General features: G+C 35.4%; 1 protein-coding gene across 1 annotated transcript in view; it reads right to left on the minus strand.

Moving 5' to 3' along the window:
- Positions 1 to 4409: 4409 nt before the first annotated feature.
- LOC142332873 (myogenesis-regulating glycosidase-like) overlaps positions 4410 to 25297 on the minus strand; it is a 34153-nt gene continuing 13265 nt past the window's right edge. The window contains exons 4-6 of the mRNA XM_075379558.1: positions 11056 to 11424; positions 7776 to 7932; positions 4410 to 6057 (exon numbers count right to left, since the gene is read on the minus strand). Coding sequence (XP_075235673.1) covers positions 5816 to 6057; positions 7776 to 7932; positions 11056 to 11424 — 768 coding nt within the window. The 3' untranslated portion in view covers positions 4410 to 5815. The remainder of the gene's footprint in view (positions 6058 to 7775; positions 7933 to 11055; positions 11425 to 25297) is intronic.

Below are 25297 nucleotides of genomic sequence, written 5' to 3' on the forward strand. Positions count from 1 at the left end.
TCTGATGTAAAATTATACAATTTTCTTAATGTGTTTCAGGCCTTTTTTCCTATCATTTCTTAAAAAAAAAATGAAAGATAAAAGTGACACATAATAAATTGAAAATCTTTCTCCTTATGAAAAAGATGATTTTTCATTGTGTAAAGCAACCAAAAGATTCAAACGACCGCTTATCTCTGTCCCTGAGCTGATTACTTGGAAGACGGTCCCAGTTATCTCTTTCCAATAAAATTCTATTATATAATGTAATTTTAAAACCAATCTGGACCTATGATATTCAGCTCTGGGGAACGACAAGCAAGAGCAACATCAAAACTATTCAGCGGTTCCAAAACAAATTACTCCGAAATACAACAAATGCACCATGATTCGTAAGAAACAGTGAGATTTATGATTATCTTAAGATTCCTTATTTTCTGGATGAAATTCTGCGCTTTAAACAACTATAAATATTGTCTCAATAGGCATGAGAACTACCTTGTTGTGAACCTGCAGGATAACGGTAACGATGTTCGCCGATTAAAGCAGCATGTTTTGGATCTAGGAGATGCATCTTATCATTTTTCTGCTTGTCTTACATCAAATTTACTTAATATCTTTTTCTTTCTTATACGTCTCAACACACTTATTACTTCCTTGTAAAAAGTGAAGGAATATTGTGATCGAGAAAAATTTCGGTTTTCAGATTTCAACGGAAATATCCATTTTACGATCCCTGAATCCATTTTGACTAGTTTCGGCGTGACGTCTTTACCTACGTATCTCGCATAACTCAAAAACGATTAGCCGTAGGATGTAGAAATTTTGGATTTAGGACACTTTTAACATCTAGTAGCGCACGTCCCATTTTCATTGCAATCGACTGCACCAAAAGTGTCCAAACAGGCCCAAAATTAAACCAAATTTGGATTTTGGACTTGTTTAACTGCAGTAATTAGCCCTCATTGAGAGCGTTTCAACAATTTACCATAAGTGGTACTTATTTTTATTGGTTTCAGAGTTATAGCCAAATTAAATTTTAATTAACGAAATATTTGGACCTTACAAGGGGAAGGCACATCGATTTGAATTCGAGTTCATCTCCTTTATTTAACTTTTTTTTAAATTTAATTATAGTGATTATAATTATTATTATTATTATTATTATTATTATTATTATTATTATTATAATTATTATAATAATTATTAACTTGTGGTTATAAAAAAGTTTTACAATAAATAATAATTCAATAATAACAATAACAAAAATGAAAAAATATCAGATGTTATTAATGAAATAACATTTTATGCACTTTTCATTTAAAAAAAAATGTTTATATGTAATTGAATAGGTGTGCAAGGAAGTCATGTGGTGTCTTCATCAGATTTTTTATCTTTAATGTCAGTTTTGTATTTCATATGTTACTCTTGCATGTTGAATTGTATTCTTCAATAGTTTTGCTGGAAACTGTCTCTTTTAACGTCAATTTTAATGTTATCTAATTTACTTATAGTTTTTTTTTGTATTTGTACAAACTGATTGTAAATAAAACCTTGATAAAAAAAAAATTCTTTTTTTTAATTTCAATATTGCGTTTCAGTGACGCCAGCTAAGAACTAACTAACTAACTACAGAGGTAGATCGCCTACTTCATTAATACCAACATTTGGTAACAATGATACATGATGAAAAATTTATGAAATTATAGAAACGTAAAATACCCAGATTCTTCATTTTGTAACTGTTTGAGATTCTTTGTGATGTTTAAATTATGAATTTAATTTTTTTTTCTTCCTAAACCCATCACATTTTTTGATATTAGATGAATTTTATTCTTTTTTTCTTTTAATTCAAGGTGTATTTGGAAAACAGTGAAGACAGTGCAAATAGATGACTGGCTAATTGAATACAATTAAAAAAAAAAAAATAATCTAAAGTAATATTAACTGAATAAATTTAATAAGTTAGTAATTGTGTGCATACACTGTCATCATTATTATCATCATATATGATTATTTATACATTATTATTCTTCTGACTTGAAAGGTCCTTTGTTTAATGATTTCCTTTATTTCCAATTAAACTTTTAAGAACTTAACAGCTCCCATAAATATCAGATTATCTATCATTTATACACTTTTCTAGCTTCTCTTTTTTATACCTTCTACTGATCCTTCAAGTATTGTTTTAACCAGTCTCTTCTACTTTCACAAGTCCCAGACAGTTAGGTTTCTATTTAGAATTGTTCTGATTATGTAATAAGATTTTAAATTAAAAAAAAAAAAATCATTTATAAAATAATGAAAATGAAAATTTAATTATCACATTTACCAAGCAAATAAAAATAGGTAAAATGGTACAGGTAACTCGAGCAAAATTTTTAAATGAACTACAAAGCAGGTATGAGTTGTATTTTTTCCTTTCCTTTGCAGTTATCAGTTTTCTTTTTTTACTTTTTTCTTTATAAAGTCCCGCAATATTGATTGTATGAGGATTCATTAATAGAATAGTATCTTAGTTATGATGTTCATTTACACATTATTTAAGAGGAAAGCCCATTTTATAGTCATCAGGTAAATTTAAAGTGTTTGTACAATTCTTGCCTCATACTTTGGTTTATCAGTTAATTCCTCTAACTATAAAGAGCCGATTACATAATTCAATAGTAAACAAACATTTTAAGGTAAAGTAAATGATTATTTATTATGGTTTTTATATTAGTATTATTTTTTATATGTTATTGAAAATCACACTATAATTTACATTCTACTAAATTTATGATTATTTATTTTTGTGGTTTATTTTTATGATTATTTACAATGATTAATTAAAGTTAATTTTTTCATATTTAGGTTAGTAGTTTTAACGACAATCATTTATTATTTTTAACAAGACTTAATACAGAACAATATATTTCAAAGTAAATCGCTTCAAAATGAATTAGAAACGATTATGTGCCTTACAACACAATTTACGCATAAAGAAGTCAACATGATATCATGTGTTGAACAGTCTTATCTCATATTTAAGAAGTTGGTTTTTATTGTCACTGTAAATATTTATAAAATTTAATTATTTATGGAATTTTATATTTTTGTCTGATGGTCAAAAATAGAGCAATGTTAAGGGTTAATAACCCAAGAGTTATTTTTTGACTGAAGGATATAGAAAGAAATTTCACCTAAAACAGTATGTTACAGATTTGCATTAAATTGTTTATCGATTATTAAAGTCAATGAAATCTGTTTTTGTTTGTCTAACAGTTAATTATTTTTATAAATTTTCACTTACATTAAAAGGCTGTTACTTTTTAATTGCTGTTGATGACTTTTTTTCTGTGTTTAACCTGCGGATCCACCATTAGGTATTGCTTTATAAGATGAGATAATGATTTGTAGTGTGTGTGAAAATGGCATGCCTGACCAGGATTCGAACTTGTGACCTCCGGATGAAAGGCCGAGATGCTACCACACGCGCCACGGTGGCCGGCTGTTGATGACTTAGTCATTTATAAACATACACGTAACCAGCTTTCACTTCTGAATATGTACCTTTTGGAATTTCTTATTTGCTTTTTATTGAGGTTTTAGTTGTTGCCCGTTGTTATAAAAAAATATATAAAACGAATAAAAAAATAATTTTTCTGGAAATATCATAAGGATAAGTTAGATTTTAGGAAAAGACACCCTTAAGCATTAATGATCCATTATCAAAATAATGGAACTCTTCCTTCTACAGGCTATTAAGAATTTTTAGGATTTTAGCACATTCCTCGGTGGTGTATTATCTTTTAATATTTTTGTTAATGGCATCTGCTGCTATTGGCATCGTGCTTTTGCCTGCTGGCAAAAGGTTCATTTTTTTCATTTAATATTTCTCGTATTTTTATTTTCCCAACTTTTGTATAACTATACAACATACTATTCAATGGAAATTATGCTAATCAAGTCAGATTTTGCATGTCATAATTTATGTTAATTAAATATTATTTCATGATCACTTTTAAGCAGAAAATGAAATTTTAGCATTGTAAAACTGCAGAAGGTGTGAATATGTATGTGTGTTGGCCTATTTTTTGCTTGATATCTCGAGACTGGCTGGATCAATGTGGAACAATTTTTTTCTGTTAATGAGGCATTGATGTCATACAGATTTGATCCCAATCAATTGAGGTAGCAGGAAAATACAAGCCTTATGCATCCCATATTTCAAAATTTTATTTATAGGGTAGGTAGAATGATCTTTAGCTAAGAAGTCTTCTAATGGTATTTGGTGTTATTAAACCCCCATAAAGAAGAGGGTACAAAAGACCCTTATCCTTTTACATCGTTATTAGACTAATAAAAACAAGTAGCATTCTTATACTAATTAGATGCTTCCATTACAGCAGAATATCACTTTAAGGAAAGCAATTATGACAACAGAGAAATACCAAAAATTATTTAATTTGTAAGTTTATTTTTTTAAAAACATTTATATTTTAATCACAAATTAATTTTAAGATTTTACAAATTATTACATAATTTATATACTACCATTGTAAAACTGAATATTTAGATAACACTATTTGTACTTAAAGATAACTAACATCTTAAGACATAAATATAAAAATATAATAGAAACCCAATCATCCACACTTATTGAGGTTGCATCACTTTACATTGATGCAATGTATTAAACAGAAATTACTAATACAATACAGTTTTCAGAGATCACACTTTCTATAGGCAAGAGGAATGTCTTATAATCATAGATTCGCAAAAAATAAAACTTTCTTGGACATAGTCACTTAAACAAAACAAAGTGTGAGGTGGTTTAGGATAAGTGATCTTTCATCAATACTTTTATGAACTTGCCAACTGATATTACAAATATTTAGCAAAATAAGGTATAGTGTGTATTTTACATTAAAAAAAAAAAAAATATATATATATATATATATAAGATTTTACTGAAACATAAGAAAATTAAGCTTAGACATTTTTTAGAACAGCTGCCTGTTAGACAATAGTAGTAACTACAATAGCTACTATTTTTGCCTGATTATTGTTGTTATAGCTATAAATTTCAGAACACCTCTTTTATTTATATAGATGACCTATGACTTACATTTACATTAAATATCTCAGATAATATTTTTTCTTAATAATACCATTTTAACCAGTTAATCTAAAAATTTAGTTAAATTTAGTCATCTGAACAAAAAAGATATGCATGTTGTATTACATCAGTGTTAATTAATCATCAAACAATAATATTAAAAATATCTTATATCTTGGCTTAACTAAGTCCTTATGACTTAGAATGTACACATTTGTGTGCATTTGTTAAATTAATGTGATGTAAAAACATAAAACTATTTTAAAAAGTGTAATAAAGTAAATATTAATATTTAATTAGTTTTTAATATTTACTTCCGGAAAAGAAACACCATTGTAATAAACCATTAATTAATGGTCTATTACAGTCAAGTTTCTTGATCTGCAAAACCATTGTTGAAGCAGTTGAATAAATATATATTTTTTTTAAATCTTCTATAAGCACATTTAAAAGTCAGAAGTTTCATTATAGTTCTTTTTTTGATTTTAACCACAGTTCATAAAACTCATCAATGAAATCACCTCATATGCTCTAAAAGTGTGCTCTAGCTTCTGTTAGTGTTTCTTGATAATGAGTTGAAAAAATATCATTGCAGATAATTTAGCATTTAGCGATTTAGGGAACTGGCCACTCCATATATACTGAAGCAAAGAGCATGTTTTCAGCTTATTTAAATTGATACAACAAATATAAAACAGAGAAAATTATATTTCAGGAATAACTTTTTTGAAACAATCAAATACTAGTATTGACTTTGTCTTCATTACTGAAATAATTTGTGGTACTGTGTTTTACTCTAGTGAAGTATGGAAGCATTGATAAATCAGCGTAATAATTTCTGAGCCAGCGTCTTCCTTTGTATATTTTGCTTGGATTATTTTCATCTCTCCAGTAACCTTTAGGCAGATAAATGTCTCTTCTAGTTGTACCTTTTTCCAATATTGGTGCCACAAGAATATCCTCCCCCAGTAAAAACTCTGCAAGAAATATCATGTTAGTATTAGTTGGTGTGCTTGTTAATTTAAATTAATGGACAGATACCTTTGCAAATATTAATTAACATTCATTTACTTAACTATTAATATTTTATTTATCATAAAGTAATCATGAAGTAGTCTTTAAAAAAAAATGCCATATTTATAAACACCATACATATAAATCCTATATTTAAATCCTTTAAATAAATAAATGAATACAGACTGGTTCCAAATTGTACGGCAATTTTTCTGGAGATGATTCTTTAGCCAAAAGCAAGAAAAAAGGTTCGTTCATATAAATATGTCAGAAAACGTTTCGTTAGCGAATTTCAGCTCGAAAAACATTTAGCCCTGCTTTCTGCTCCCTCTGTGAATTAAACCATACTAAAGTTTTAGAATACAAATCGAGGGGTGAATTTGGTGCTTTCTTATAGTTTTTGATCTAAGAGGTTGAATGAAAATGGTCCAAGACCTCTATCTCACCTAGGTTTTAAGAAAAAACACTGTAAAACACGAAAACGTGTTCTTTGTTTATTGGTAAATTAATTAAGTTATTTTATTCCAAACCTAAAAAAAAGTATTTTCCAACAAAAATGTCTCATGTTTTATCCCGTTTTTCTTACAACCTAAATGAGATTGAGGATTGGGACCACTTTCATTCAATTTATTAGGTCAGAAACTATAAGGAACACCAAATTAACTCCTCGATGTTTATCCCAAAATTTTAGTACGGTTTAATTCACAGAGGGAGCAGAAAGCAGGGCTAAATCTTTTGCAAGCAAACACTCACTAACGAACTGTTTTCTGCTGATCTACAGTTATATGAACTTTTTTCTTATTTTTGGTTATAGAATCATCTCCCAAGAGATTGCCATGTAATTTGGATTCACCTGTATATATTTAAATAGGTCTTCCACAGATTTGCTAATAATATTTACTATAAAAGGATGTTCACTGCTTACTTTTTTTAGTAAGCCTATCATGGGATTTTCTTATTCTTGACAATGGCTCCATTTTCATTACTGCCATTTTCAGGCGTGATAAGTGTCTCACGTCAGGTTGCTGACAACCTCAGGATTATAGTAACTAATATTATAAATGAATAATTAATTATTTATTTTTGTCTTTATGCCATCCAGTGCTGTGCACATAATAAATAAAATTTTAATAATTTATATAGAAAAAACTACATACATACCTTCAAATATTTACATCTCAACACCTTCACAAAATCATATATATATTGTGATTTAAATACTGTACATTGATTTCTTACAGTTCTTTAACTGAACCTCTTCAGAATAATAGGGTTCATCTGACTGATATTTTTAATCTTAATTCTTTTGTAACAACACACCAAACCAAATTTAAATGTAAATGTATTTCAAGTAATTACCACATATGTAAAACTTTTAAATTCAATGATAGGTTTTATTATCTCTTTTAAACTAGAGGAAAAATTAAATACTGGGTCTCTCCTTACAGCATGATACTTTACTAGCATGAAATAAGTTTGTGATAAAGACAAAGTTACATAATCATCCAAATTTTGCCTTACTCTCATAAACTTAATAAATAATTTTATAAATCATGTTACAGAATCATAACAAAACATCAAACCATATTAACTTAAAGAGGTGACCTATATTTATATTTAATAACTTAGAAGCATAATTAAAGATGTATTTTGTGAATTTATAATTAAGTAGGTACTATACCTGAATCAATTTTATGTGCAGTAGGATTGCTTGGATCAACCCACCATATTGGTGGATTTAATGGTGCGCCTGTTTGAACAGTATTCTTCATTAACTGAATTATTTTACTAGAATACTTATAATGAAGTTCTGTAAATTTCTTACTGATTGCAATTGTCTGAAAGAGAAAATAATTTTTTTGTCACAGTTTGTAGCCTAATAAAAACAACTGAAAAATTAGACTAAATTTATCCCAACTGCCAAAGTTTATTCTATAGATTAAACATTGTATGCAGTAAATATTCATTTCATAAAAAAAGAAAGTTATTCATTACATCCAATGTTGAAATCATAAATGTCAATAAGTAATCAATCAATTTGTTTAGAATGAATTTACTTATTGCCTACTTATTTTTATTTTTGATGAAATTTATTATTAATATAATAAAATTTAAAAAATTAATATACAAACCAACTTTAAAAACTAAAATTTTGTGATTATTATACCTTTTCCGCTCTTTTAATTAAAAGATTTTAAATTCATATAACATTAAAAGCAATAATTGCCATCAACTTATTAACCCTTATTTTAATTTTTCTCTAACTTCATAAAATTAAATTGCAAGAAAGAGAAAAAATATTCTTTACTTAGTAAATATTTTAGGCAGATTATATGTCACTTTATTCTTAATTTTTTTATAAATTCAAATTATCTACAGTTCTAGAAAAAAATACTGTCTACATTTTCAGAAGAAAAGCAAAATATGAGAAACGTTGATAAATACTAAGTAAAGAAATGCCAATAAGCAATGTTAAACAAATATTATTAAGTGTAACTCTAAGAATGTTTGGAATGTAAAAATATGTATCATTTTTTGAACTGTAAGTTTTCCAGTTAATTCTCTTGATGTTTCATGTGAAAATACTGCAATATACGTGCATATTAACTTCAGGCTTATACGTATGTCTATCACCCTATAAATTTTTTATTTCATAGAATGTTCTAACGTTGTTATCAGGAAGAAACTTGCTACGAAACCATTAGAGGAACTTTCTCTACAAAATATATAATCATCATAATTTGTATTTTTGCTTATTAGTAAGACTTACATAATCATGTGAAAACATAAAAATGAGAACCTCCTCCTTTTTTTTATAAAGTCAAAAAAAAGTTAGAATATAAAGTTAAAGTGAGAATAATAAATAATAAAGATAGACAAAAAAAACTTTAATGTTTCTCTAAGTGTGATATCATTTCATAAATTGCTTTTTTGAGTACATTATAGATCTGTAAATACAATTTTTCTATCATCCTTAGTTTTAAATAAATTACGCTTCAAAAAAATTAAGGGAAAATATAGTTTTAATCTGTAAAATTTATAATTTTTCATGGCCATACCTGTGTTAAAATTATTTCGCTGATGCTTTTCTTTTATAAATAGCCTCAGACACATCCCGAATTAATGTTCAACAGTAATCGGCTAGCATTTTAGTAGTCCATTTCCCTTTATAGCGGCTTTCCATCACCGAAATGTCTTGGTGGAAACGTTCACCGTGTTCATCGCTTACATCTCCGAGGTTGTCCGGGAAAAAATCCAGATGTGTGTGGAGGAAATTTATTTTCAAACACATAACACATGCCATAGATCTGTATGAAGTAAGAAGTTGATTAACAATATCGTGGTAATTGTACGATTTTTGTTTGCCGAGAAAATCTTTGCAAACGTCTTTAACTGAAGTCAAAGCTGCACTTTCTACATTATTTTGCATTGAGTTAAATACATCATACCAACTCTCTTATTTGAGGACCAACAAATATTCCTTCTTTAATTTTTCCTTCACTTACGTTCGGAAATTTCTGCTTGTACAAAAATCCGGGACTATCCTTCTTCATTGCTTTTACAAAATTTTTCATTAGTCCTAGCTTGATATGAGAGAGGGTAAAAATATTTTTTTGGGTTCATCTAAGAGCTCATGAATAATATTTTTCCCATTTAGAGTTAAGTTGACTCGTTTCTTCCATTCTTTGGTAACATATTTTTTATCCCTAACTTGGCTGTTCTTTTTGCAGAGAACACACATGTACTTATTACAGCCTAACTGCATGCCTAAAAAAATATCTGTAACTTTCAAATCACTACATATGTTCCAGCTATGTTTTTTCGAAAGAACGTCTTTCATCACATCGTATGTCTCTTTCAAATTAATACCATAAGCGATTGGTATCGAAGGATATTTGTTACCATAGTGTAGTAGAACCACTCTTAAACTATACTCGGACGAAACTATGAAAAGGCGACAGTCCTCAGGTTTGTGAACTTGTCCTAAGTGCAACATAAGCTCATCAATATTTGTGCAATAAACCAAATTATTTTCATCAATAAAGTTCTGAGAAAGTCCTTTTTGTCGGCTTCGAAAGCCCGAAATTATTATTTTTTTGAAGTAAATTTCCACCTTACAGTCTTGATACTAACAGTTCAGCTTTTTTTAAATCCTTAACCAAGCAATTTATTTCACCTTGTGATATAAGATGTGACTTATTGGAATATAATTCATAATCGAAATCATTGTTGTCTTCTTCAGTACTACCTGATTCTTCATCGTTGCTTTCGAAACATACATTCACATGTGGCTCAGGAACTGGAATGATTTCCCTGTGAGGTACAATCCTGATTGCAGATTGCAATGAAGAATATTTTACAGTATGTTTAGATTTTTTAGAAATTCCAGACACACTTTTTAAACAAAAGTTAACAATCGGTTACATGATCCTTTGGTTCACGCCAAACCACAGTAACAACAAATGGCAAAGCCTTACGTGTACCTTTCAGCCATCCTCTTAAATACACAGAAAAATTAGTCCATACTATATGAGGAGCCCACATCTAATCCTGATCACCAATTTTACACTGAAAGTACAAATGATATGCTTCTTTAATTAAAGGTTTAATGTTTTTTAAAGTTGATTTTACAGTAAACTCACCACTTACATAACAAAAGGCATCCACATCATTAACACAATTATTTGATTTCAGCATATTCGATTTCTGCATCAAAAACATTTTAAAATCATATATTGCATGTTAGGAAACAAAAATTATGTTTATCAGTGTAATTAGATAACTTACATGTGATAATTATCTTTCCTGCCCATGTTCGAGAACTTGAAATGATTAAAGATAAATTGATTTAGATGTAGTTAAATATCTGTTTATAAATAATTAAAAAATTTTTTAATTATCATCTATTTGATAAAAAATAATTTATTTGTAATCAAAAATTAAATTTATACCAAACCAACCTCATAGTCAAAATCCCATGGTGCAACAGAAAATTGGATACAAGGCATAAATGTATTTGCTTGCAGCCAACGAATTAACATCTCTTTATCAATAACATCAGGACCATAAGCATTACCACCGACCATGTCTGGTAGCACCCACGGGTATCCTTGGATGTTCATAACTAGCATTGTAGTTATAATTGTCGGTAATCCATTATTTAAAGTCCATTTACTGTCCTTATCAATCATGCGTACAAACACAGGATATTGTTGAGTGCGATGTGTCACTCTTACTTCTGTTAGGGGACCGATTTGTGATACTGTATCAACATATGCTGCTGTATAAGCTTTTGGATGATCATCCACAGAACAGTTTAAAACTGGAATCTGCAATTAATAATAACAATTAGTATTATGATACATTTATAAAATTAAAATTAAAAGTTGAAAATAAGTAAATAAATTAAATAATTAAAGTGATGAACAACCTATTCATAACTTTACATGGATGGATTCAATAGGGGTAAGTTATTGAAATTTGAAAATAAAAAAAGAAGATTATTTAGTTTTTATTATGTAAGACCAAATATACATAACATAGTAAAACTTTTGTAATTGGACATCTACTAGCTCTGGATTCCTATAAGAAATGAGTCATATAAACCCTTCCCCTTGAAGTATTTTTTTACATTACATACGTCATTTAATGAAAGTGTGAACAACAGGCAACAAGGGCTCAGTTACGCAAGGTAAAAACTGTACAGTTCATATACATAATTTTTAAATTTTAGGTAGAAGTAGAAGTACTGTAGTATAATTATGCTGATTATTAGTATCACGCATGCTTAATATTCTCCATAATTAGTAAGATGAAAGCATTCTCTACTTCCAGCAGATAAGAAAATGCATCTAAATACTGAAAATACACAAAAAAGATAGAGAAAAGGTTATTTAGGCTGTAATTTACTGTGACCCAAGATAACAAAAAATAGAATTTCTAAGATAACAAAAATACATATTATTTGTTCTATGACTGGATAGAACAATTTTGTGAAGTCACAAAAAAAAATTAATACCTTTAATTGGCTATAGGTATTTTATTTACTGATCTATTTGGCTGAAATGTTGCATCAACACCAAAACAAGTTACAAAAACTATTCATATTTTTGTTACATAAACAAAATACTGATGTGAAATGTAAAACTTCAGTTTTCAAACTTATTAACAACTAAATAGGAATAGTTAGATATTAATTTCAGGTTAACAAAATTTTCATAAAGAAGGATCTTGCTAAAAAAATGTAAATAATGTGCTCATAGAGCATTAATCTTATAATATTAATTATAAAAATTGTTTAAATTCCAATAATATTTTTTCATGCTTGTTTACATATCATTTTAAGCATTACTATTAAATAGTGAATAAATAGCACTGCTATATTAAATAAAGAATCGTTATTTAAGGTTTATTATAGAGTGATTTTTCCATTATATTAATGTAAACAATAATTCTATGATTTCCAATAGGGAAAACAGTAATTGACTGAATATACTCGTGTATGTATATATATGTTGTAGAAATTGGGATAAATTTCTCTATCATACATGTTTCTAAAATGGTATACATTTTTAAAAAAGATGGCAATACATTTTTTAAAGTGTAATGGTAAAGTTTTGGAAATTTTCCTCATTTAAAAGTACAACTATATTCAAACTGGAGTTTTTACAAAACTTATTATATAGATATATTAATATATTTAATGACTTAGAATAGTATAGAGAAGTTTTTGAAACAGATAACACTCAGCCAATTTAAAAATAATATCCTTTATGTATTACAAATGTTATTACTTTCATTAAATATCATTAAAAAAATTTAATGTAATCAATGCTGAAGTTCATAATTATAATAACAGATCTTTTCATCATATCATAGGAGAGATGTTGTCAAGTAGAGACATTTACAGATAGATGTACAATACAAGATAGGTGAATCACTTATTTATGTATTTGTTGTATACATAAAATGTACATTAACACTAATAAGCAATAAATAAATGAATGTTAATTAAATAAAAAGTGAAGAAAACTCAGTAATTATTGTAGATACATTTTATAACAAATTACCAAACTTTTAAAAGTACTAAATTATTCTAAATTCAAAATGAACTAAAAATTACAGTAATAATTTTAAAGTGTTGAAGAGTTTTAAGAATAATATAAATTTATATAGTTAGTATTTTTAAGTATTATATAGGAAATAAATAGCAGTATGTCTGTGCCTAGTATATCGTAGTCTGTAATAGATATTTTATGTTTAAAAAACACACATTCATTTTAAAACTACATACTGTAACAAGACCGGTGTAATAGACCTGAGTAACGGATTCCTACCAATTAAGAAGAAAGTAGTAGAAAATATAATAATGGTAGGAATCCAGAAAGGGACTAAAAGAAACGCTTTTCATAAAGGTAACAGATCCGTTTAACAATCGTCTTTTGTAATATTGCCCATTGACACACTAAACAGATGTTGTTCTGTGAGAAGACTTACTAGACCAAGGTTTGGAATTTCATGGAAAAATCTGAGGCATTCGATCATTTTCATGCTTTGAGTTGGGTCCAATCTTGCAGGTAAAGAGGATAGGAGTATAAATACTCCAAGGAAGACCAGTTCTGCAAATCAGTCTAAGCGAAACGTTATGGTGTCAGTCTGGAAGATGAGAGTCTGCAGGATGTGAATTCTGTGGGGTGTGAGTTCTGCGAGATATCAGTCTGCATGGAGTTAAGGATCGAATTTCTAGTTTGGGTTCAACGCAATTACGGTGCGTTACAACTAATTCTAGGACATAAAAACAAGAAATGCTTTGGTCAGTTACTGTAAGACTATAAGTGAAAGAGATAATGTACTAAATTTCATTCATAAATTGTTAGGGTAGTTTTTATTTGTGAACAGCAAAGGTATTTGCAATAACAGAACTTTATACTTACCTTATCTATTGTACTATTGTTGTTAAAAAACAAGACTAGTGGTTAAAAGTGTTAAGACTAATGTCTTTTGTCAATAGACTGAATTCTGGTTTTCATTATTTAGCTACCTGCAAATTACTGAATTCTGTTCTGTATATATTCATTGTTTACTATTATTATTGATATTTATTATTGTTGTTGTGGTCGTGATTACTACAATCATTATTTGTTTATTTATTATTGCCATTAATCTAATTATTATTGAGTTGATTTTTTTTTTTTTTTTTTTATACGGGCATCGATTTCTACGGTCAGTAGCCCTCGTCACATTCTTAAAAGGGATTTATATCACCATCAGGGTCGTCATGTAAGGGTGTACATTTTATTTAAAAACTACAAAATTTACAGATCATTTAACAACAAAACACTAAAGGAGTGTAAAGGGCCATGATCTTAAATTTAAGAGAAATTTAAACAAGTATGGAAAAGGCAGTGTCTACATACCAATATATCCTTTTTTCCCTATCTCCCTTATTTTATTTAAACATCCTCAGGGCGACCACAAGCGTTGTTCAGCAGCACATAAGTCGCCCCAGGATGCCGTGGCAGTTGACTCCCCCGTATAAATATTTCCGTAGAACGTAACCCATCGGGGTCCTCCCGGCGTCATAAGAGCAATTTGACCACCTGTTCGGGACGGCCAAAGAGTCCCTCGGTGGGGAGGCTGCCCTTCCCGGTCATGACCTGCTTAGCTCCAGGCATTCATTGCGCATAGCCTTGGCCGCGTGCCATCAGTCCACCCTTGAGGGTTCCCCATGCCACCATTGGATACACCCCGACTCACCTACGCTTGCATTATGGCGAGCCCGGGCGACCTAGGCAAGAGGGCTACCCCACGTCACTATACGTGCCACGCTTCGAGACTCCCATTGTAAATATAGAAACTACTCCTTTAGAGATTCTTTAACACAGCGTGAATTTTATTTTATTTTTTTTACAAACTTTTTAAGAAGTCCACTGCGTGTAGATAAGCAACTATTTTTTCTTCATTTCCATTTTCCAAATCAGCAGCAATATTATTTCTTAGTCAGAACCTCTTTTCGGGGTCCTCATATATGGTACACTTTTCCATTAGATGCTTAACTGTAAGTGTTTTATTACAAACACCGCACATTGGTCTTTCTTCGCTGGTTAACAAATATGAATTTGTTATTCTCGTGTGACCAATTCTAAGTCTGGTCACAGCCGCTTGTTCTCGGCGAGTCAACTTTACGTCGCTCTTCCATTTATACGGAAAAGTTTTAACTGAGTTTAGTTTTGTATCAGTATTCCACTTGTTTCTTATTGTATTAGACAATTTTTAACATCTGCCACCCGTACAAGAATTACATCCAAGTTATCACAAACTGTCGCCTTTCTGGCTGCTTCATCTGCGCTTTCATTTCATTTAGATCCTCTAAAACGTGGAAGGTGTACCTCGGTGCTATCGATCCACTTGTAAGTGCTAGATCTATACAGGAAATCAATCCATCTCTGGCACTGAGAAAAGTTCCTGAATTATCGTTTAAGTGAATGAGATCAGAATTCAGAAGGAACTTTTCCAATTCTCTCCCGCGGGGGATCTACTCGATCCGACTAAAAGTGAATTATGAGCATTGAAGTCATCCACCAGTAGTACGGGTGGGGGAAGCTGAGAAATTAATCGTGCTATGTCATCCTCCTTCCAATCAAAATTCGCCAAGTATATGATGCTGCAGACAGTGATCTTCAGCAGAAAGTGATTCTGATGGCGACCGCTTGTAAATTTGTGTTTAGATCAACAGCTTCGACGGTAGCTCTAGTCGATGTTAATATGGCTACTCCACCTCTAACTCTTATATTTGGCTGCTGATCTCGCCGAAATGTATTGTATCCTCTTAACTGGAAATTTTCATTTCGACAGAAATGTGTTTCTTGCAAGCACATACAAAATGGGTCCACGTCATGTACACGCGTTGGAGCTCATGGATGTTTGACAAACATCCATTAATATTTCACTGAAGAATCGACTCGCTAATTTTTAATTAATTTATGGCCTTGTTTTGCCTTTCGGCCATCCTTTTTTTCTTTTCTTTTCCATATTACGAACAGCTTCGTGTTCGTTAAGAATTTCGTCGCCCGTATAGCTGCCGGCCTCCGAATCGGAGGCCATTGTAAACGACAACGGACATGATCGGCACCTGAACCAGGCGCCGATTGAGAGGCGGGAACTTGGAAGACCCCTGACACGGGAGTCCCACCAGTTACCGCCGGAGACACAAGCCCCCCTGTGAGGTTTTTGGTGGCCTCTGTGGTTTAGAGACCATCTCAGTTGTAGGAGGCTTCGGAGCCTCCATAACAGATTGCCACTTCCGGTCACAGTCACTTTCTTCCGGTCATCATCTAATATTTCACATAAACGGACGTGGCCTTCTGGCTTGGCGTCTGTTTTCTTCTGGTCAAGAGCAATTTTGTTTTTCGAAGACTGTCATCAGGAGGCTGTATTGTTATCTTTGACTTTACGGTTTCTTTGCGAATGAAAAGTTTCATTTTGTTTTCTATTATCCTTTCAATCATGCTAGCCAAAAAGGGCGCAAGTTTACTAATAAGCTGATTTTCATCAACAGCAACTGGAGCAGGAGCAGGAACAGCAGCCGCAGCCTGAGCGCAAGTTGTTGTTTCTCTAGGCTTGCAGGCGTTTACAATTTTCTTAACTTCATGGTAGCTGATTTTCTGCAGGGTTTTTACTTCCTGCACAGATACTTTATCTTTATAGACAGGATAGTTTTGGGATCTGTGCGAACGCTGTCCTTTACAATTGACACATGTAGGAGGCTCCTTAAATGACTCCCCTTCATGAACCTCTTCACCGCACACGCATATTTGCGGTCTCTCGCATCTGGCAGCGGTGTGGCCAAAGCGTTGGCACTTAAAGCATCTCATAGGTTGTGGAACAAATGTCCGCAAATCCAAACGGTAAATTCCTGCACGAACTTCTGCAGAGTTGATCGGTTAAAAGTGAGGACATGAAAATCAGAAGGCAGAAACTCGCCCTTTCTTCTCATGTTCAACCTGCTGCACTCTATCACTCCTTGTGGTGTTAATTCCTCAACTATTTCCTTCTCTGTACAGTTCAGAAGCTGCCTACAAAGCACAACACCCTTTGAGGTGTTGCGTGTGCCGTGCGGATCAACACGTACAGCAAAATTTCCAATATTCTTGAGCCCTAGGATCTTCTGTGACTGTGCATCATTTGTAGTCTCCACATGAAGTCCATTATAAGTTTTCCTGATTTCCTTAACTAGGCTTCCAGCACATTTAGTTATTTTTCGAGCAATGAGAAAAGGGTTCACCCTTGAGAAATGTCCATCTTCTTTCGTAATTACCAAATACTTTGGTTTTGGTATGTTACTCTTGTAAAAAGCTCTTTGCAAGCTCTTAGCTTCAATTTCTAGCCCTCTTGACTCAGCACTCTTTCTCCGTTTCGCCTCAGGTGAAACGGCTGGTTGTAAATAAGGGTGTTTACGTGAACCCTCTGCCACGTTTAGTGTTTGTTCAATTTTCATAGTATTTAATCCCTTCTGTAGTATGGCTAGCCGCCAAGGTACATCCCCACTCCAGAGCTACCAACCCTGGAGGTCCGGTCCGGTACTCCGGTGGAACCAGCGTATGTCTTGGCAGAGAGCGGATGCGCAGTCTCTGCACTGACTCCAGGGCCTTACACACCGATGTTTTCAGGGCTCCCATGCGCCGACATACATGGGCACCTTAACTACATACTTGCCACCGCGGCATGTAGACAGCGAAAGGGCCTCCGTTTCACCTGCAATCAATTTGACCCTGGCCGCCACATCGCCAGCTCTAAAGGTGGTATGAATCCATTTCCTTAATCAATTAAATTTTCGTATCTAAAGGTGGCCGCAAAATCCAATCCTCGAATGCGGCCTATAGGTGTAGTTCGGCCAACAAATTACATCTCCGAGGAAAACAGTCGGATCCCCGTTAGCCAGCATTAAGAATAGTACTTATGTACAGCTGTTTCCGTAGCTGAACGTAGGTGTTATGTTCCGGACGTGGGTATTATCTATCTCAGGACATTATTATTATTATTTTAATTTTAATTTTTATTTTTTTTTTAGTTTTTTAGGGGCATCGACTACTTTGGTCATTAGCCCCATCCCATTTCAAAAAAAAAAAGAAAAAAAAGGTTCAGTGATTCACATTCATGAATAAAAAAAAAAACAAAATTTACATTCTTCTATAACGTCGAATCCAGAATATTACTTCCTAGGCTTTCCTTTCGGCCATCCTTTCTTGCACCGTTTCTCCATTCTTCTAACGGCCTCAACCTCTGATGACAGCGTAACTGAGGCCTCAGACATGGCATCGTCTTCCTCTCTTTCCGATGCCAGTGACGTTCTGCGGCTGACGTCAGGAGACAAAAACATCGTTGGTGCAGTTAGCATCGTTGCTATTGAATCTAAACTAGCAAGCGATGCACTTTCCGCGGCTGATGAACTGGATTCTACCTCTACTGCAGTGCTGGGTCCAGCTGCAATAGATGCTCTCGCTGAAGCTGTTCTTTGAGCTTTTGGAGGCTCCATTGTTGCAGTTTTTATTTCATCTGCGTCTGGTGCTTTTTCTATAATAACTTGCACCTCCATTTCAGTAGAGTCAGATTTTCTTGTCACAATTTCTTTTGGTTTGTGACTACATGACGGAGTGATCTGTTTCTCTCCGTCAGATAAATCAAGATTTTTAATTTTTACGCAAGTTTGTGACTTTACAATCACAGATTTAGTTGGTTTTTAAACGGCCCTGGTGCGTCTCTCATGTCAACGGCGTCAGTCCGGGGATGAGCCTTCTCATCTTTACTTTGTTTTCTCTGATGAGTTGACTCAATCTTTGAATCAATGATTCTTTCAATCATTGTCGCAAGACTTGGTGCCATCTTGTTAAGCACTCCACATTAATTTTAGATGTGGAAGGGGCAGCCGCTGCTTCTGCGTAAGAAGTCGATGGTCGTGGTGTACGCTGATTAACAATTTTCTTCGCTTCAGGATAACTGACCTTCTGAAGCGTTTTAACTTCCTGAATGGCTGTTTCTAATTTATATGTAGGGCAGTTTCTTGAACGACAATTGTGATGTCCTTTACAGTTAACGCAGGTTGGAGGGTCTTTACATGGGTCCCCCTCATGTGTTTTCTCTCCACATATACATATTTCCTGCGCTTCACATCTTGCTGCTGTGTGTCCGAATCGTTGACACTTAAAACATCTCATCGGCTGCGGAATGAACGCTCGTACATCAAGCCGATGGATGCCAGCTCGTAGCTTTTCAGGAAGATTCGGCCTATTATATGTCAAAACATGCGAGGCCGAAGGAAGAATCTCACCATTTCTTCTCATAGTAAGTCTGCGACATTGAGTCACTCCCTGACTCGACATTTCTTGTACAATTTCTTCTTCTGTACAATTAAGAAGATCGCGACAAACAACAACTCCTCTGGATGAGTTAAGTGTGCTATGCGGTTGGACAGAAACCGCAAATTCACCGATCTTCTTCAACGCCTGAACTTTCTGGCTTTGCATGTCGTTGATGGTTTCGACATGAAATCCATTAAAAGTTTTACGAATTTCTTTGACAGGACCACCAGCACAATTAGTAATTTCTCTTGCGATTAAGAATGGACTAACTTTTTGAAAGTTTCCATTCTCCTTTGTAATAATTAAAAATCTTGGCTTAGGTACGCTATAGCCAAATAAACTTTTCTTTAAGTCTTTACTGATTCTATCAGCATCTTTCTTTATCTTATCAGATTCCTTACTTTTTTCCTCTTCGCTTGTGGCGAATCGGAGGTTTCTAAACGAGGGTGTTTACGTGCACCCTCTGCCACGTTTATTTGTTCAATATTCATGAACGTTTATCCCTTCTGTAGCAAGGCTAGCCGCCGGGGTACACCCCTACTCCAGGGCTACTAACCTTGGAGGTCCGATCCGGTACTCCGGTGGAACCGGCATATGTCCTGGCAGAGAGCGGATGCGCAGTCTCTGCACTGACTCCAGGCTCCTACTCACCGAAGCTTTCAGAGCTCCCATGCACCGACATACATGGGCACCATTGCTACATGCTTGCCATCGCAGGGGGCATGTGGACAACGAAAGGGTCTCCGTTACACCTGCAATAACATTGACTCTGGCCGCCACATCGCCAGCTCTAAGTTTGGTATGTGTCCACTTCCTAATCATTAAATTGTTCATATCCTGCAGGTAACCAAAAAATCCAATCCATGGGAAGACCTGAAGGTGGAGACAGGTCAAAAAGAGTAATATATCCGAGGAATTTACTCGGAGCCCCGTCGGCCAGCTATAAGTATTGTACATAAGTACAGCTGTTACCGCCCTGGACGTGGAACATAGATGTTGTGTTCCGAACGTGGGGATTAGCTACCTCAGGGCATTATTATTATTATTATTATTATTCACCGTTACAGGCAGACAAAAAAAAACGTGTCCATGGAAATAAAGAACGGGCTTGCTGAGCTTTCTGCTTTAGTAGAAGACTTCGAGGCGGAAGACAGAATCAAACGCACAGGAGTTGTGGTGGATGCTGCCACGAACACTGCAGAGCCGAAGGAAAGTGCGATATCGATGAGCCAGGAACTGCCCAAGACAGATAAGAAGAAAAAGGAAAGAGACTCTGGTGGTAAGAAGGAACCCCTACCATCCACGAGCGGGATTCAACCGATTGCTTTTCCAATCACAAATTATCCAAAAGTGCAACCGTGGACACTAGTGGAAAAAAAGAAGGGGAAAAAGAAGGACCAGAGCTTTGAAGATAAAGAGGTTGCAAAGGAGCAACAAAAATCTTCCAGAGGCAGCAGAAAAAGGAAAAAATTGAAAAAGAGAAAGAATCTTAGAGAAGCGATCCTCATTAAAAAGTCCGAGGGAAAAACGTATGCCGAAACTCTCAGTCAAATTCGGAAGGAGGTGAAACTGAAGGAGACTGAGGCAGAGGTAGCGGCAATACGAAAAACCAGGGCGGGAGATGTTCTGATTGAACTCGGAAGCACTACCGGAGACAAAAAGACCTTCAGTGCTGTCCTGAAGGCTGCACTCGGAGAAGGAGCCGTAGTCCACAATCTGGAACGTGGAAGACACTGAAGATCCGAGATCTAGACTGCGTCACAGGGAAGGAGGATGTAGAAGCAGCACTGGGAGTTATAGTCAATCCAAGATAAGGATTGGCTGGTTGTACTGTCATATTAGACCCAGAACACAGTCCCACGGTGTTTCAGGTGCCATGAGTATGGCTATCTGGCTCGTGGATGTAAGGGGCCTGGCAGAAGCCGGCTCTGTCAAATGCGGGATAGGAGAGCACAAGGCTAAGAAGTGTTCCGCCACCCCCCCCCCCTTGGTGCATGCTCTGCCAAGAAAAAGGTGTGAACGCTTCGCATAGCTCATGCACTTGGAACAAGGGAGTGTCAGATCTTCCTGGCAGCCCTGGAGCAGGCGAAGAGAAGGCTCCGTTAAAATGTTTAATGTACTTCAGAGCAACTTTAACAGGAGTCGGCTAGCTGATGACTTGCTGCTGCAGCTAGCCAGAGACAGGGAGGCCGACTTGGTGCTGATCAGCGAGCAGTACTGGGACCATGACGACTCCCAACGGCTCCGAGACTGGCTTGGGACTGCCGCGAAATGGATTCCGTATCGCAGCAGAGCCCAAGTTCGAAGGCACGGCGCAGGCGAGGGGTTCGTTTGGATCTGGTGGTGGGTTGGTGATAGCTGGGGACTTCAACTCCAGAGCGGTAAAGTGGGGTATGACGCATAACAACTCCAGAGGGAAATACATTCTGGACATGGCGGCACTTACAGGACCCGTGATCCTCAATACAAGGAACACGACGACCTCCCGCCGCCCAGGATATTTGGAAACCATTCCTAACATTTCCCTCGCCTCCGAAGAGCTGGTCACGCTCGTGGTATTGACGACCACCAATATATCTCATTTAGATTCCTAGATGGTGCACGAGAACGCCGGGACCCCCACGGCTGGTGAAAAGATACAATATCAATAAAATCGACGAGAAGAAATTCAAAAGAAAGATTTCCTCAGGGGTGGTAACCTCTGAAAACATCACCAATGGAGGGGACGCTGGCGCTGAAGCCGTAGTTGCTTCGACCATGCGGCTGATCGCTTCTGCATGCGACCCTTCCATGCCCCACGAAGGGCCGAGGCACCGGAAGTGACCTGTGTACTGGTGGACACCGGAGATTGCGGGGTTGCGCCGAGAATGTCTTCGACTAAGACGAGTCGCACAGATGCAAACGCCAAGTCAGCCGGGTATAAGACGGCAAAGAAGCGGCTCCGTCGAGCCATCAACGTGAGTAAGGCACGCTGCTGGACAGAACTGACGGAGACCGTGGATGCAGACCCTTGGGGGCTGGGTTGCAAGATAGTAACTTGGCGATTGGGGGTCTCGCGGTCACCAGCTCCACTAGACGAGGCTAAGGCGGAGCACGTCGTTCAGATGTTGTTGTTGCGACGTGTGGTCCTTCTTGTTACTTTGGACGATAAAAACACTTTCAACTCCGCACGGTGGAGCGATATGATTCGGGCCCTGGAGCATTCGTTCCATGTACCTCAGAATGGTGGACGCATACCTGAGGAACCGCGGTCTCATTTACGAGACCAGTCAGGCAGACAACGATCAGGTCAGGGACGGCGCAGTTGTCGATTCTCAGCCCCCAACCTTTGGAACTCCGTCTATGATGGATTGCTTAGACTGGAAATGTCTGAAGAATCTGTCTTGGTTGGGTACGCTGACAACATTGCGTTACTGGTCCCAGACCGCGACGTGGAGTGCGCCTAACTAAGGCTCAGCCGAGCCATGCACAGAGTCAGTGCCTGGCTGGACGACCATGGGTTTCTAGCCCTCAGCAAAACGGAGATCGTGGTTCTAACGATAAAGCGAATCGACACCCTTCTCTTCCTGCGGGTCGGGGTGGAAGTTGTCGAGACCAAACCGGCCGCAAAGTACATCGGTATAATGTTTGACCGGAAACTCAACTTTGCTGAGCAGCTTCGGAGAGCCGCCGACAAAGCTGCGAGAGCCGTAACTGCTCTCAGCCGGCTCATGGCGAATGTCACCGGACCGAAGCCACCAGACGGCGATTGCTGATGTCCACGGTGCATTCCATCCTGTTATATGGGTCGGAAGTATGGGCCCAGGCATTAAGAGCTGCAAGAAACTGGAAGCGGCTCGCGCAGGTGCAACGCACCGCGGCCTTGCGAGTCGCTTCCGCGTATCGAAGTCTCTGAGCCTGCAGTACTTGTGGTCGCCGGCGTCACACCCATTGCTATTTTGGCAAGGGAGCGCCAAGTGACCTACAGGAGGTGACGGGAAGGCGAAGACCGGGAGACCATTGCCAACGAGGAACGCACTCGCACGTAGCTCGCATGGCAAGAGACCTGGGACCACGAGACCAGAGGACGATGGACTGCAAGGCTTATCTCTCTGGTCAGACCGTATACAGAGCGGCAGCATGGAGAGGTGGAGTACTATATGACCTAAATTTTAACGGGTCACGGGTACTTCAGCGCTTACCTCCATGTCATAGGGAAAGCGCCGTCCCCCGACTACCTTTATTGCCCCGGTGTACGGAACGACACTGAGCACACCTTTTTCAAATGTACTCGGTGGGTGGCAGATCGAGGGACACTAGAGGCGATCTCGGAGCACTGAGCCACCACAATGTGGTTGCGATGATGTTCCGTAATCTGAGCAGCTGGGAAAGTGTAGCCCGATTCGTCGGCAACATTCTCAGGGCCAAAAATGTGACCTGGATAGTCCTGAAAATTAGATAGTACCTAATCAGGCTAGTATAGGAGGACTCGACCGGAAGTAATGTGTTAAACAGTTCCGGGTCGAGTCCTGGAAGAAAGAGGGGTGGTTTTAGTCGGTAGACTGCCGATAGTAAATACCATCAGCGGGAGTCCGACACTCCGTGCGTACATGCATTTCCATCTCATTCCACCAAAAAAAAAGAAGTTATTATTACTATTACCATTATTATTGATTTGTCTAGTTTTACTTATGTTCTTTAACTAATAAATTGTAAGTAAATAAATATTTTCAATATCCTGATCGAGCCGCGAGCATGTGACAATACCATAAAATAACACCTGTAAACAGTTTTTGACACACTGGAAAGTTTTATTATAATCCTAAAATAACGTTTTATGCTTAATTAAAAATGCTATCACAATTTTTCCATCACCCTCAAGTTTGTGAAAGATTATTGAAATATTTGTAAAATTCTTTATCTATTTTTTGGGGGGGGAGGGGAATAACACATGTATATGAAAAACATTTTAAATTATTTCTAACAGAGAATGGGGTACAAATACAACATTATGAAAGCAATAGTTAGTTATATGTGCATGATAATTCATTTACTGTACGTTCTGCAATGTCAGCACAGAGCAGTTTTCTGAGTCATGCAAGTACTGTTTAAATGTTTTTTGTGTATACATTATGGTTTCACTGGGCCCCTCACATCTACTGTTCGACCTTACAGAAACGCCTTACAGATTGAGCTAGCAGTAATCGGTACATTAGTTTTACCATAGTAATGGGTGTTTTTTCGCCCAAAATCGAATATCATTAGCGCCCAATTTTTGTATTCTTTAGGTCCAGTCGTTTCCAATCAAAAGTGAAGGTGCACAACTAGATGTTATACCAGTCCTAAATCTAAAATGTCAACATTCTACGGCTAATCGTTTTTGAGTTATGTGAGGTACATACATATATTTCCGTTAATATCTGATATTTAGGTTGAAATCTGAAAACCGAAATCTTCCTTTACTTCGTATAAGGAAGTAAAAAGTAATTTATGTAGGTATGAATGAACTTTTGTTTGTGAAGATTTTTTTTTTAATTACAACTTGTAAATGTTATAAATTTCATTATTTTATGGTATCAGTAATGATGCTTGTACCACTGTGAATAAACATCCATTGTATCATCCGTTCATTACTAAGGCTGTATTAGCTATGCAACCAATAATTTGATAATATTTAAATTGGTGTAATGTTTTCATGTAAATGAAAAATGTCAGCCAAATTCCTCTATGAATAAAATAATTCCATCCAATCAAAGATGTGAACTTCTTCATAGAAATCACTGTATAATATAATAATATTATAATACATAATAATATAACATATTTTTACTTAAATGTACTAACAATTATTAATAAGCTTTGCAAT

The sequence above is a fragment of the Lycorma delicatula genome, chromosome 1, assembly GCF_047948215.1.
Source record: "Lycorma delicatula isolate Av1 chromosome 1, ASM4794821v1, whole genome shotgun sequence".
Lineage (NCBI taxonomy): Eukaryota > Metazoa > Arthropoda > Insecta > Hemiptera > Fulgoridae > Lycorma > Lycorma delicatula.